Raw genomic sequence first — 15,834 nt, 5'->3', positions numbered from 1 at the left:
CTGATACATCAGGAGTGATTGACAATCAGATAACATTTCCCTATCAGTGATGTTTATTTCGATCATATATATGGACAATACAACTTAATCTGAAAAGTCTTGCGTATTTCTTGCACTTAGAAATTTTATGTGCTGACTTGACATGAGGCCCACCTTGTTGAACTTCTCTTGAACCATGTACATTCATCCTCCTGTTTAATCATCAAAACTAATCCACTGAGGTATTAAATTCCGTGTAGAAACAGCATCTGTTTAAAAACGCAAACAATAAATATCAAGATAGTGAATTTATACTTAAATGCGAACCACATGTTTAGTCCTTAAGCAATAATGGCCCAGTTACAAGATTGAATATGCACGTACACAACTATCAACTAGTTCAATTCTAAATGCATGTGTACTGCAAAGGACTGGCCATATGATTTTATGGGGCGAAGTTATTATTTTGGACTGTAGTATTCTATATTATTTCATTCATCACAAGATAAGCTTGTTTCAGTTAAAGCAAAGAATGGCATAATGTCCTTTTTTATACCATAAATTAGAATAAGACAATACTTTTCACATTTAATCCTCCCCTTTAGTAATTTAAATGGTCTTTCCTTACTAAGGACTTGGCTTCATTGGATGTTCAGCAGAAATCAAGGTATAGCGACCATTGTAAATACTGTTATAAAATGTTATCATGAGAAGATGTCAATTTCAGCTTGAGAAAGTTGCGTTTTTTGTCGCAAAAATGACTTGCCGCATCACACTTAATACATGTAGCTCATTTTATGGTCCAGTCCTTAACAACAAAAGTTTTACTGATTGACATTTGAAGAGCGAATGAATGATAACTACCCATCAACTATTCATAAATTGCACATGAACATTTTATAACCAGTTTGTGAACATTAAATGGATGAATATCCCATCCAAAGCAGCAGAGTATCAGGTTGCCCTCTTTTTTTTTAAACATGGTGTCCATGTTAACTTAAAGTCTATAGTCTTGGACAAATTAGAAATGGTAGTGGAATGCATGCCCCGCAGACAATTATCTGACCTTGTGCATCAGCATTTCTGACGAGTTGATCTGGGTTATCCTGAAAATATTCTAGAACATTTCCTCCAACAGAGATAATTAGAGATCAAACCTTTTCCAGGTTAACTAATTAAACCCTGGAGATTAATGTCATTTTTTCCTGAAATTGGAGTAGGAAACACATTTGGGGGTTACATGTGAATACATCCAAATAGGTCTGCTTCCAAGATATTTTCATTTAAGAAGTTGCCTAGTTACTAGAAACATTGTTTTTCATTGTTTATTTCACTTTTGCATGTGCAGGAGAGTAAAATTTACTTTTTATTTTGTTTTGTTTGCTTATTGGACCCATCATTTTTTGTCCTGGCCACATTTTACTCAAAATCTCCATCTTATTGTAATACCATCCACTTTAATGCACATCTCCCTTGATGACTCACGCAAAATGGGGTGCACAAACATAGCCCGTACTATAAGCGAGAGCGCGAGTTACCAAGGGACCTCCAATAACTGAAGAAAAAAATCGCTTTGACATTGACAAAACCGTGGGGTGGGGGGGCGAAGTTAGGGAACTGGGCTGTTTAATAACTGAATCATAATTTTACATTCACGGCGATAATAATTTTTAACAACACGCTTTTTCTAATGAAATCGTTCGTTATTCTGTTTAAATAGCATTTCTTTTCAAAATGTCCAACATGCAAAAGACCGTTCCAACTGGTTTCAACAACCATCATGTGCATGCAAAAAATATGTGGATTACGTCATTGCTTTTTGTTTTCTTGATGAGTCTGCTTCCCGTAGTGGTTTTTAATAGTATCTGGAAGTCTGCATAGCAGGGAACTAGACTAACTGTTGATACACCACCAAACAATATTCCTTTTTTTTTCAAAAACAAGCGGTATTTATTTCGTGAGACAATCGTCTTCGTTGAAACTCAATTTTTGTTTTGTTCAGTTAGTACAATATTGATGTCGTGATATCACTGGAAGTAATAATGAAACTTCTTATCATCCCTGAGGATATCTCGAAGTGCCAGTTCAATAATTCTCTGAAATTCGCATGCCCACAATGGTCCGTATCTGCGAAATCAAGCATTTCATTTTACGAAGTAGTCATTTCGCTTGGCTGCCTTGCTGTCTTTTATCATAGTTATGAAAGAGTCGGTTAATTTATGGTAGTTTATGTTACATACACTATAACATTTTTAACAGTGTTTGATTGATCAAGTGAAGTTAGTTCACCCCACATACGACCAGGGCCGCTAGATTTTTAAGTTTGTAGGATTTTCGTGCCTTTTAAGTTTTCTTTTATTCCACATCCTTTATTTGATAAGAAAGATATAATCAGTGTGATAATACAAAGGAGACCAGCTTTCAATTCAATGCAACACTACAAAAGCTATGCAAAATAGCTTTCCAAAAGCTGCCCAAAATTTTGTTTTACAAATGACCATTGGCTTAAACTACAATCATGGAAAAAAGTTAAGGACAGTATATAGATATGCAAGACATTTGGAATATTCTATACTTTTGGACTTATGATAGGACATATATGATTATTTGAGATTTAATACAATACTGTATTTATCTTGAATGTTCACTTTGCTTTCTTGGGAAATAAATTATTTGTTAAATTTTACTTACATTGCTGGTTTCACTTCCTTTATGTTACATAGTTAAAGTCTTGAGTCATATCTCTCTTTTATCCTTTAGTCCTTATCCAAGCAGAACTTATATATTTTTTTTCTGTATTCAAATGTTGCTATGCAAACATTGAACCAGAATGCTGCTTATAACAGCTGTTGATTGGTTTGACTAGAAGATGAGAAATCTTTATTTTTATTTTAATTGACTGCTTTACAGTCCATCGGCCTTCATCCTTACAGACCAATTCAGCTAAACAAATGTCACAATATATTGATATTAAATGTAACACAAACACACACACACACGTGTGAAATGGTCATCTGTTACCTGTAAGTTGGTGAATTATATCTGGTCCACATATGTTATATAGACCACGTCTTACTACTGATAATAATAATAATAATAATAATAATAATAATAATAATAATAATAATAATAATAATAATAATTATTATTATTATTATTATTATTATTATTATTATTATTATTATTATTATTATAGGAATAGTGATGCTCACCCTGCACAAGGCTCTTTTAATATGAAGTATTCTAAGGTGAAAAAGAACAATTACTGTTTTGTGGAGAAAGTATTAGATGGATGATATTTAAGACAATGTGTCAAATGGAACCATTGAAGAACAAATGTCTTGACCAGCCTTTGCAAAGTTTTGTACTAAAAAAGAAATTAAAACAATTTCTAGCTAGACAATGTTGCGTCTAGAGTGATTTTTAAGTGATTAATTCCCATGTATTTCCTAGAGCAAAATCTTGAATCGTATAGGTCCCTTGTAGTTCAAGCAAAATAATAATTTGTAATGTGATTGATTTGTATACACTTTCTATAAGGCATATATATATATATATATATATATATATATATATATATATATATATATATATATATATATATATATATATATATATACTTTGTGACTTTGTCCATTTATCCATTTGTCCATCAGTGTTTGCTTCCATTTGTCCTTCTGTTCCATAATTCATTTCACACAATATCCTGAATATCCCTCTATCTACTACACTGGACTTTGTGAATAGCTTGCTTTAGATATAAGGAAAATGGCTTTATCAATTTCAAGGTCAAATGTGAAGGTCATTAGTTCTACAGACCATATCTGAACCAAACCTTATGGCTTGTTGTCATGCTGAAAAGTAAACATGCTATTGATTATGTTGTCAAAAGATCAAAGGACAAGATCACTGCCTATGTCTTGAAGAAGAAAAATGTTTTTGCACAATACTTTTAAACCTTGTATCTTGAATTAAACCTTGTATCTTGACCAAACAGTGCTCAAGAAAATATGATAGCCCGATGCCTGGGGCCCCTCTAATTTCGGATCGGGCCTATCCTGTATTCTAAAAGAGGTGCCGATCAGGCTTGTCTAAAAACAAAATCAAATTTGTCAGAGAAAACTTGGATCATACTGATGAAATGCAGAAATGTATTTTCAAGATGTTGACACACCTGCCATAACACGGCACAACCTGATTAAAATCAGATCGCCACTGTTTACGTAAAGTGGAGATCTGATTTTAATGAAATTGTAACATGACATGTCATGCTAAAAATTCAATTTTGTATACCCAAAGCCCCTGACACAGTAGTGTTTTGAGAAAACACAATTTGAAAATAGAAAAGAAAGAAAGAAAACACCACTTTTAATAAATGCCTGTTAAACAGGCATGATTGGAGCTGATGTAAAATTATCTTTGAGCAGTTTATATAGTTAAACTGCAAAGAGGTCAGGTATAATGCTCCGTTTCACATATTACTTAATTGGCTGACAATAGCTAGTGAGATGTTTTTGAAGACTGCAGTAGGTGAGCCCATTGTGATAATTTGCATCTGTAAAATCAAAATGTGAAATCAAAGAGATGCTAGATGTGTGTAGGAGAATAAAAGTTATAATTTAAATAATATTTCCATGAATGAAAATGTTTAATTAAATATGTACTATCGGTTTTTGACAAGTTTGTGAACAGCTGCAACTTTTCTCAGATTTTTACTGCATATATAAAATGCAAATCATGATCATTTCAACTATCAGCTAGAATAGTGCTAAAGTGTGATTCATTTTTTAAGCTGACTTAGGAAGCAATTAGCTATCAATTGCATCTGCAAAGCACAACAAAAATAAATCTCAGAACTGGTCGCCGTAGTTTTACTTTATGAAATATGCCTGCAAAAAGAAAAATAAGGTTCTATGGATGCAACTGATTTTTTTTGCACGCACCGCAAGCAACATAGAGACATCCAGGATTCACTCAGAGAATCCAACTTAGAAGTTTGAGCATCAGGACCAACCACTAAGTGATGAAAACTAAAGAAAATTTCAAACCTCTTATTGGGTTTATATTTGAATTGTTGCAATTGCAATATTGTGTGACAGATAATATTAAAAAAGGGAACAAAATTTTATTTTATGAGTCTCGTGGGCTCGGAGTGGTCGTTCCCCATGAATCCATTTTGATACTTCCTTGTATCCTCCGCTCTTCCCCAAGCCAGGAACCCACTAATTAATTTTATTGTCCTCTTGTCTGTCTGAGACATTAGCCTCTCCTACTGTAGATTTTAAAATTCCTCTAATTCCAATTGGCTGTTGCGCTTCATTTGATGTTAGTTGGTGCTTGGGCACAAATGTTCTCACATGTAACTGTGAGCACAGAAATCTGGTCATCTTAGTGACAATTTAAGTGACTAGCCGACTCAGACATCTAATTACTAAATAAACACATAGCTGACTATCTGCTGTTGGTCGCACGAACTTCAAGCAGAATGTCATCAACCTAATGTAACCTTTAAGCCAGCAGGGAAGTTAAAATCATGACCGTGAAAATGGAATTATTCTGATTATATTTCCTCACAATACCTTTACATTGTTTGAGGTCATTGAGACCCATTGATCAGTAGTATCCTTAATTTTGGAACCTGTACTCCAGTAAGTTCCCTTTTCATTTTGTCATCAAATCTTAGATGCTCTAGGTTGGACTCTGTGCCAAATTGTTTGGCAAAGGAATCTATATTATATGTCTGCGACTTGAGTGTTTTGAAACCACTGGGACATCTATTACTGGCCTTTCTTACACAATATTTTATGCTAAAGTGCTCTTTTTCGTTATACAGGATGGAGCACATCAAGATGTATATTGGAATGTTACAAAGTCAACCCAGGCAAGTGGTGCAATAGAGGTTTTACTTTGGAATTCAACTGCATTTCAAGACGCAACCTATACAGTACATGTGAACATAACAAGTCCGTTGCATTTGAATGTCAAAAAAGAGATCTCTTGGGGTAAGTACTTGAATTACATTGTGAAATAATTATTGCTGTTTTCTTGTCATCAAGAACTTAGTGCAGATTTAATTTTTATATAAAAAAGAGAAGCATTGTATTATTTCATGCGTTCATTTTAAGCATTGTTGTGATAAAGAATCATATATATATAGTATATCACTCTTCTGGCTTCAAAACTATAAACTACCTTAGCACTTAGCATGTATTTCACTGAACGCTTCATACCCTAATAGGCATATGACTGGTCAGGACACACTTTTATAACGATGGTCAGTTCGTGGTTTTAGCTACTACTGATGATTTTGTAGTTTTGCATTTCAGGACTCCAGTAAAAGAAAATCATACCCAGAATGCTTGTATAAGTAAGAACCTGACTCCATTGCACTTGAAGTTTTTGCAAAATTGAATGGTCAACCACGGTAGGGTTGCAGATGAACAGAATGATGTCATTCTGGTAGGAAACACTGCAGCTATATCTGGTGTCAATATGGTTGATGATGCTGACGTCGAACACATTATTGGAGATGGTTCATTAACCCAGAGTTGGGCATATTCTAGGAGCTCTTGGTTTCAATTACATCAATATGGTTCATGACCCTCAACTTGGGTATGCATATAGTTCATGACCCCAAAGCTGGGCACTGGCATTGAAGCTCATGTCAATGACTGGCTGATAAGCAATCATTTCATTGATCAGGGCCAGTTTTGTCGTCTTTGTTTTGTATGATGTCTTGTGACACCAACAGTCACTTATTGACAAGCAAAATAACCAGTGCATTGCACAGTTGTGACAGCAACAAGATGATCTAGAAATGGCAACATGAGCTGGCAATCAAAATTAAAATGGCAAACTCATTACTTCAGGTACATTCTTTGCGTTCATATTTAAAAATCCAACATTATTACATCTGCATGTATTCATAGTTGTAAGGTTGACTGATTGATGGGCATATATGTATCACTGACTTTTCATATTATATGTGGTAGAAACAAGTGCATAAAATGAACATACACACATAAGCTAATGTTCTCTATATGCAAAAAACGGTAAAACGTGTTTGACTATTTGTGTAAAACCCCTGAATTATGTCTTTTTGCAAAGGTCACCTGTGACAGCAAGAATCATATGTCTTCCCACAAAATGGCTATGTAAAATATGTAAACAATGGAAATAGTGCAGAATGTATTGCCTTCAAAACACGAAAAATTTCATTAGTTGAAATTTCAGATCTTTATACAAAGTAATCAGATTATATAAAAATAATGTTACTCATTATACACAATTGTGTCAATCAAGATGAATGTTATCATAATGAAAAACAGATTATTTATAGGTTACTGCATTTGTATGGGGAAAATATGAACGAGTTTTTGGATGAAATACTGCACGACCTTGGAAGTGCAGTAAAGCCTTCCGACAAAACGAGTTCATATTTTCCCATACAAATGCAGTAACCTTTTTATTATGTGCTCATGTTTTTATTCTACCTAAGGTTTAATTTTATAAACAAAATACACTACAAGAAACAACGTAAATTAATGTATACCGCATTCCAAACTAAATACACAAGCGCATATTCATCATTGCACAAGTCAACATTGTTACTGCACACATAACTCCGCCCAGAAATATTTGATCTTAGTCGCACGCTCGACATAACTTTCGAAAGAAAATGGCGTGTCTAGTTAAAATTGAAATTTGGAGTCATATTGTGAATGCATGTGCATTGCAACAACTTTTCCATTTGATCTGGAATGAATATATTTTGGTATTTTGTTTCGATTCGACGAAAGTTTGTGATTTTGGCCTGGATTCATCTGTGCAAATTATACATGAAATACATCGGATTGAAGCGGCGCGGGAGTGGCGTGTTTACATCTGCAAGTGTATTTGTTATGTCATTGACTATTTGGAATCATTATGTAGGAAAAATATGAAGTCTTTCAATTGCAATTATCAAAATGACGCTATGGAATTTAATGCTCATTTCATTTTGAGTGCGGTAAGGAGGATGCAATTGCACTTATCGTCGAAATTACAGCACAATTTCAAAATGTGTAATCCAGATTGAAAACCTATGACATGGCTCATGTAATTCGTATTTGCAGAATTAAGAAAATGCATTATGAGGAAATTCAGAATGTAAAACTGTAAGTATATTTTATTTTGCCATTCTTATCACCAGCTAAATAAGCGAGAATATGACTTGTCACTTGTATGTCATTTTTAAGGACCTTATCTTGCGTCTGTTATATACTGTAGCTAGCCTAAATTCGTAACATTGTATCAACGCGGAATGTGCCAAAGCAGCTGGTATGTGGCAGTCCATGAAACGACTGTTTTAGTTCATTCAGAAACAAATTTAAACAACCACAACGTAAAGAGCCTCTTACGCGAGTGTACATGATTTGTGCACAAATCAAAAGTGCTACGTCTGCGTCCTTTGTTTGTTTACAATAGAAAGTAGTTCCTTTATGTATGTGAATGCTATATGTGTATTGTCGCGCGGATTCAATATCGAGTAATACTGCACGATTCTGACAATGTAAAGTTAACGGGGAAAAATGAGAATATAATAAATATATATATTGCATATCTCAATTTAATACTTATTATATGCTCATATTTTCTCCGTTAAATTTACATTGTCAGAATTGTTCAGTATGGTACGATATTGCATACCTTCATATTGTATTCACGTGCATGGAGGAACTACTTTTTATTGTAAACAAACAATGGATGCAGACGCCAGAAGTTTCGATTTGTAAACAAATCTTGTACACTCGTGTAGTAGGTAGCTTTACGTTTTGGTTCATGCAATTTCTTTCTGAATGAAGTAAAGCAAATTTTTCGTCGACTGCCACATACCAGCTGCTTTGGCACATTCCGCGTGAATCTTTTGATACAATGCTTCGGATTCAGACTAGCTATACAGTACATGCCAGAAAGGGTCCTTACAAATAACATACAAGTGACAAGGCATAAACTGTCTTCATTAGCTGGTAATAAGAATGGCAAAAAAATATACTTACAGTTTTACATCCTGAATATCCTCAAAATGTACTTTCTTAGTTATGCAAATCCAAATTACATGAGCGATGTCATATGTTCTCAAACTTGATTACACATTTTGAAATTGTACTTAATTTCGAATATAAGTGCAATTACATCTTCCTTGCTGCACTCAAAATGAAATAAGCGTTAAATTCCACAGAGTCTTTTTAATAATTGCAATTTAAAGACTTCATATGTTTCCAACAGTATGATTTCAAACATTCGATGACAGAAACAGAAACACATTTGCATAACATTTGTATAACAATTTAATAAAACATATCAAATATATCCAGCTTTTACATCAACAAGTCTCTCAATCACTATTATTTTGAACAAATACAAGCAATGATTTATTAACATCTGGCAATTAACATCTCAACATATGAATTAAATAAAGGTCCTAAGTGAGAGTGTTTCCCTTCAGTGTTGATTCTGTTACTCATCTGTCTGCCTCTTGTTTCTCTTTTCGTACTTCCGGTACCATTGACTACATTCTCTCCTGGCACTTTCGGATCTGTCTTTCTGACACTTCCGGTACTCTCTTGCACATTTCCTTCTAGCACTGTGCCTCCACTCCAACTGCCGACCACACAATATACCTCCCATGTGTTATCAACGTGTCTTCATTCTCTCCAATCATCCGGTGTCATCTATCACAACCATCTGGAAAGCTTCCGCAAGAAGCCTTCGTTTGCAATCCAACCTTGAATTTCACTTGAATTCCTTCCTGCCATTTAACGAGCGCACAACTTCGGCTACTCAGAGTACAATTTAATACATCTTAACTTCTCTATGATCCTTATCTGGTGATGTTCGCACATGTACTGACTCGAAAATGAATTTAGTCTGAACAAATTTATTATCAAGATTTTGCCTGTGCGATATATGCAAATGGCTGATGGCTGGTCTCCAATGTAAATTTATTCCCATACAAATATCGCTCAAACCGTGATATACCGAACAAGATATCAAGGCATTCCTTTTCCAAAAGGTGTATTTCTTCTCAACCACATAGTTTCTGACTGCCGTATGAGAAAAGGAAACAATATTTCCTCGTGCTTCCACAGTAACACTCCTCCAAGACCCGAATCGCACGTGTTAGTGCATAACACGCAAATGCTCCTACAACTTTCACATCATCTATGTAAAGATGCTTAGCACGTTCTGGACTACGAAAGGCATAACCAACCATTGATAGCTCGTGTCCGTGGTTTCAAAAGCAAATGTTTGATCTATCGCCTTCTCTTACCGGGATTTGGTAACAGCTCTTTGATTTTGATAAATCCATCTTCGACAAATATTTTGCCCTTGACACAGAAGTCAACATGTATTCTGGGTCAGGTAGCATTTTGACCTGAAATTCCATCACCTACTTCAGTTTCCAAAATTATACGCAAAATCTGTGGGTGCCATCTTTCTTCTGTTCTAGAATGACTGTGGATGGTTCAATTACTCTCATAGAAATCATTTCTTTAGGTTCTTCCCATATCACTTGTTTCTTCATGTGGGGCAAAGGGTACGGTTTTGTTGAATGGGCCGGTCATCCACTAGCTCTAAGATGAACTCACTGAGTGACATTATCCCTGGTATCTTTGTATGTTGGTCGGAATACCCTGTCAGCAATGTCTCTACCTCCTTCCACTGCTCCCTAGTCAGCATAGGGTCACACTCCACATACGAGAGTGTCTTGGCCCTCATCAATGGGCAGCTCGGAACGGTGTTTGTGTCTTCCGTATCGCTCTTGGTGTCTTTGGTGATGATAATGGTAACAATGAAGTCGCTAGTGGGCTCTTGTTCTCTATACTTCTTAAGAAAATTGGCATAATACATTTTCTCATTAGTCGATAGCCGTATCCTGTACATTTGAAACCTAACCTTCTCGGTTATGATATATGGCCCTCTTCCTGAAACTTGCAGCTTGTTGTGTTCTTGGGGCAGCAGCAACAACACCTTGTATTCTACCTCATACTGGCATGGTTTAGCACGTTTGTTGTAGTATCTCGCTTGACGAGACTTTGCCTGCTTGAGAGTCCCAGTTGCTAAGATAAAAACTTCTTCCAGTTTGTTACGCAAGTCAATGACGTGCTGATATTAAGTACTTACCTTTACAAAAGCGTGGTCATCAGTCCACAATTGCCTCAGTATAGCTATTTGACCTCATTTGGTCCTCCCATATAGGAGTTCAAAGGGTGAAATCCCGAAACTTGTATTCGGCACTTCCCGATATGCAAATAGCATTTCAGAAATATGCTGATCCCAAGCCTTAGGACAGCCTTCACACAGCTTCTTAAGGGTGTCTATTTGAGACCCGTTAAGCCATTAGACCAGACCGTTGTACTGGGGATGATATGGCTTGGTACTAAGGTGCTTAATCGCTATCAGCTGGTTCACCTCTTCCATCATGTGACTCAAGAATTGGATTATTTGGTCAATCAGTATCTCATCGGACACTTTGACTCATGACTAAATCCCAAGCAGAGCTTCAGCGACTGTTTCCAAATCAATATTGCATAGCGTGACAGCCTCTGGTAAGATGTAGCGTAATCAACGACCATTAAAATATATTGATTGCCTTGTGCAGACATGGGTTTTATCATTCCAGTTAAATCCATCGTGACACGGCTGAATGATTGAAATAAGAGGTGTATTCCGAAGTGGACAGGTTGACGATCCGTTTTCAGTCACATGAGAGACAAAACCGCGTAACATCCTCATGAAACCACTGGCCAGTAGAATTATTGACCAGATGGTCACTCATCGTGGCAAGTCCAATTGTTTCTGCCCATGAGACTTTCATACGTGATCTTCAATACTTCGCCTCGCTTTGCCTTAGGCATGACGATTTTTTGAAGTGCTAATGTTCTTTCCTGGCATGGCGTTACAAGATCCCCTTCTTGTACATAAACTTCACCTGGCCATTTGGAGATCTTTTCTCCATTTCTTTTGCAGCGTGTTTATGCAATTGCGCCATAGTTGCATCCTCGTGCTGAAGTTTCTTCAACTCGGTTGGTAGTATATTACCAACTGATGACAATGTAAGTTCCATAGGCATCAACTTTGTTTCATGACTCTTGGACCTGGTGTCCACAAAACTCACCGGTACAGGTGCACAGGATTCTAGGTTAGGTTGCATTAACACGTGACAACAAACGCGGCTTCAATTTTTTATCCCTTTCACGTATGGCAAATTGAGGTCAATAATGGCAACTGGTAACGAGTCACGCGTGCTGTCTGCATAATGGACTTCAGTTACCTCCCCATGTACAGTCATCTGGCTTCACATACTTCTTGTCGACAAGGCGGGATAACTGCACCCAGTGTTGTACAAGATGGTGGTGTCTTCCCCATTGATGATAGCGGATGCATGGTTTACTGGATCACAGATAACTTCGGTCTCACTTTTCTCCCTGGCAACAGCATTCACCTGGATCGGCCTGCCCTTGAGACAGTGTGCTTGCAGTTGTTGCACGTGGGTGGCTTTCGCCATAATGCAATGCCCTTTTTCCTTGCTGAAGCCCGTCTGGGTCGATGGGTGGAATCCCTACCCATAGATACAATTCCGACCCTACAGTCCTCTTGATGGTTACGTATGGTTTGCTCTCCCTCGACCACATGGCGCAACTCAGTGGGGTATGGTTTGTCCCTACACCCAGAGACTTCAGTCTTTGAATGCACTTGCTCATATCTTTCCGCCATGCTGGAAAACTTGTCAAGAGTCTTATGCTGTCTCTACTTGGAAAACTGTCATCTCTCGCCTGTATGTACTCGGGATGTGTTCCATGAGTATCGCTTCATGTAAACCTTTGTACTAGCAGTCGACCACGGCCATTTTTATCCACTACTCAAATAACCCAAGAACTCGGGTATGAAATTGAGAGGGTGTCTCTATTTGCTATTTCACCGACTCATGAAAACATTTCTGCTATGTTTCAATGATTAGCCGATAATGGCAAAGAAGGACCTTCTTCAGTGTGTTGTAATCATCTGCTTGGTCTACTGTTAGGTTTTGATAAACTTCCCTAGGTGCACCTTGCAGAATGGCGAAAACATTGATTGCCCATGAATTTCGTGTACGCAGTTGAGTTTCTTGAATTGAATGAGGAAATCGTCAATTGATTCTTCCTTTTCATTAAATCGTGGCCCAATTATTTAAACAAGATGGTGGTCAGCAGTCGGTCATCCATTTCTTCCAGGATTTCTAACTGGTGTCATCTATATCTGCTCAGATTCGGCTAATGTGTATGTATGTGAGAAATCTTGCCAGTAGCTTATCGTAGGATAGTGGTTCTTTCCGGGGGTTTTCCCGGGTTCTTCCTTCACCTTTAATACTGTCCGCCATGTATAGCCTATCGTGTGCTGAAAAATGGCGTTAAACCCCACAACAGTAACAACAACAACAACCTATTGTATCAGATAATGTATCTAATATGGACGAGGCAGGGACATTTTAGGATGCAACATTCACATCAAGTGTTATGCACATACAATTCATCTGGCTGCACAAAAATGTCTCAAGATCAGACGCATTGAAATTCTCCTCTGCAGAATTCGTCGAATAGTTGGGTTCTTCCTCCGAAGTACAACTGCAGCAGGTCAAGTGAGAAGCCAGGCTGAATTGCTGGGTCTACCGGATCATAAGCTTATAGCTGGTGTGCCCCCTAGATGGAACAATACTTATGACATGATTTCAAGGTTTCTTGAAATGCAATTGCAATAATTGCCATTTTGAGATCCAAAGATCTTGCTAAAATAAAAGAGAAAGATTTAAACACATTGTCAGTTGATGACATTTGCCTGGCAGATGAGGTAATGGTTGGTCTAAAACCTCTTAAAGTGGTGACAACCACTCTTTGTGCTGAATCAGTTCAAACTATTTATATTATCATGCCTCTTCCTCGCAAACTTATTGACATCATTTTCCAACATAGAGTTGATGACTCTCTAGTAAGAGCTAAGATGAAAATGGCTGAGGTTGATGAACTTCAGAATAGATAGACTCATCAAGGAGAAACTCTCACTATTGCTGCTGCCTTAGATCCACGTTTTCAAGCCTTACCATTCTTCAACGATGCACGAAGGAATGAAATCTTCACCAAAATTTTGCAGAATGCATCAGAAATCATTGCTAGAGTGAAGGCTGAAAATGACACTGATCACTCACCTGTGGATGATAGGGGGCATTCACAACTGCCACCTGTACCACAGCGACCCAAGTAGTTATGTGTGTCTGCCAATTCTGCCGCTAAGGATGCTCAACCAGTTTGCAAGAAGCTCTCCGCAGACATTGGTCAGTGGCATGTGATAGATAAAGGTACCCGTTGTTCTGGCTCGCAAAAACTTCTTGGCGATGTCTATATAACTGGTGTTAAAACGTCAGAAACAGAAATGGAAGCGATAGTTAAGAACTATAGTTTCTTTCCGTCGATTCCCTTGAATTCAAATCCTCTTAAGTGGTGACGAAATCAGAAGCAGAAATTTCCTACATTATCTAAGCTTGATAAATCAGTATGGTGCATCCCAGCAATAAGAGTCTCTCCTGAGAGTGTGTTCTATACTTCAGGAGATATAGAAATGCACAACGTTCAGTCCTAAAATCAAATTATGTTGATGATCTTATCTTCTTAAAAAATACGAAGTTTCATCATGTGATTTTCAAGACAGTTCAGTTTGAACTACACTGGGTAAAGTGATAATGAAAAGACCAATCTGCAATTTTATGCATTTTATGTTTATCAAAAGCTAAATCATAAACTGTGAACTGTTCCGAAAGAGACTTAACTTGTAACTCTATTTGTGTGTTAGGTTTCAACTACTGTACTGCATTCTATTCATTTTCTCAACTGTATTTTAATTATGTAATTAAATACTTTTAAGTAATTTTGTACAGTTTACCTTAAGTAATCTGTAATTCTTTCTTAAATCAATTTATTGAAACAATATTGTAATATTTCACTTAATATTGTAAAATATCGTAATATGATTTTTAATTCAATACCCGCCCCTAGTTGCAAGTAACAACACACAAGTTTTCGTTGCATGGATGTGATTAAAAAACGAACGGCTCCACATATTGTCATGGTTCATATTGTTTCAGCAAGGAAGAGACGTGTATTTGTTTCAAATTTAATGCAAAGTGTATGCATAAGGTAAATTGTATGGCACATATGTCCTTAATAAGGCAAGCAGCATGGCTAACGTCATACAGTAATCGGTTCCAAACAATTGGTCATTGTATTGTAACGGCAGAATATAATTAAACATTAGTTGCACATTTTGCACACACAAGTACTTTGGAAATTATGGCTTCGTAGTGAAAAACTCTTCTCATAAATCTCTTAAGTAAAATATTATTGCCCAGAGTGGATTGAGAAGTATATCTAATCAATGATTTAATTGCAGACCTAGCTGTATTTTCAGAACCAGACATGTACACATCATCTAACTGAGTTAAAAATCTATGACAAAAGTCACAGGTGGCTTAATCTCTTTTATTTGAAAAACGTCCAAATTTTGAGATGCCCCAGTATTTTTTTTTTTTTTTTTTTTTTTTTTTTTAACTCCATGAATGCATGAGTGCACCCCCTCTGTTAGTCCTTGAAATTTGGTTGCTTTCCAGAAAAGTGAAAAACACCTACCTTCGTTTTGGAGAGGTGGTGTTGTCATTGTAGGATGCATGCCAAGCACAAAATCTCCTGTGAGTGGGGCAGATGAAAATCGACCACATCATGCAGGAGGCTGGGAAACAAAGGATGTGTTGCCCATTGTTTTGGGTGTTTAGTTTTTCCCAGTCTA

General features: G+C 36.7%; 1 protein-coding gene across 1 annotated transcript in view; it reads left to right on the top strand.

The window, feature by feature from the left end:
* Window positions 1-15,834, top strand: part of LOC149782376 (uncharacterized) — a 145,254-nt gene that overhangs the window by 71,296 nt on the left and 58,124 nt on the right. The window contains exon 5 of the mRNA XM_089933765.1: window positions 5,813-5,981. Within this exon, the coding sequence (XP_089789891.1) occupies window positions 5,813-5,981 (169 nt within the window). The remainder of the gene's footprint in view (window positions 1-5,812; window positions 5,982-15,834) is intronic.

This window comes from Sinohyriopsis cumingii, chromosome 15 (genome assembly GCF_028554795.1).
Source record: "Sinohyriopsis cumingii isolate HCF-2022 chromosome 15, ASM2855479v2, whole genome shotgun sequence".
In the NCBI taxonomy this organism is placed as follows: domain Eukaryota; kingdom Metazoa; phylum Mollusca; class Bivalvia; order Unionida; family Unionidae; genus Sinohyriopsis; species Sinohyriopsis cumingii.
The sequence above is the reverse complement of the archived record's forward strand: the minus strand, read 5'-3'. Positions and strand labels throughout refer to the sequence as shown.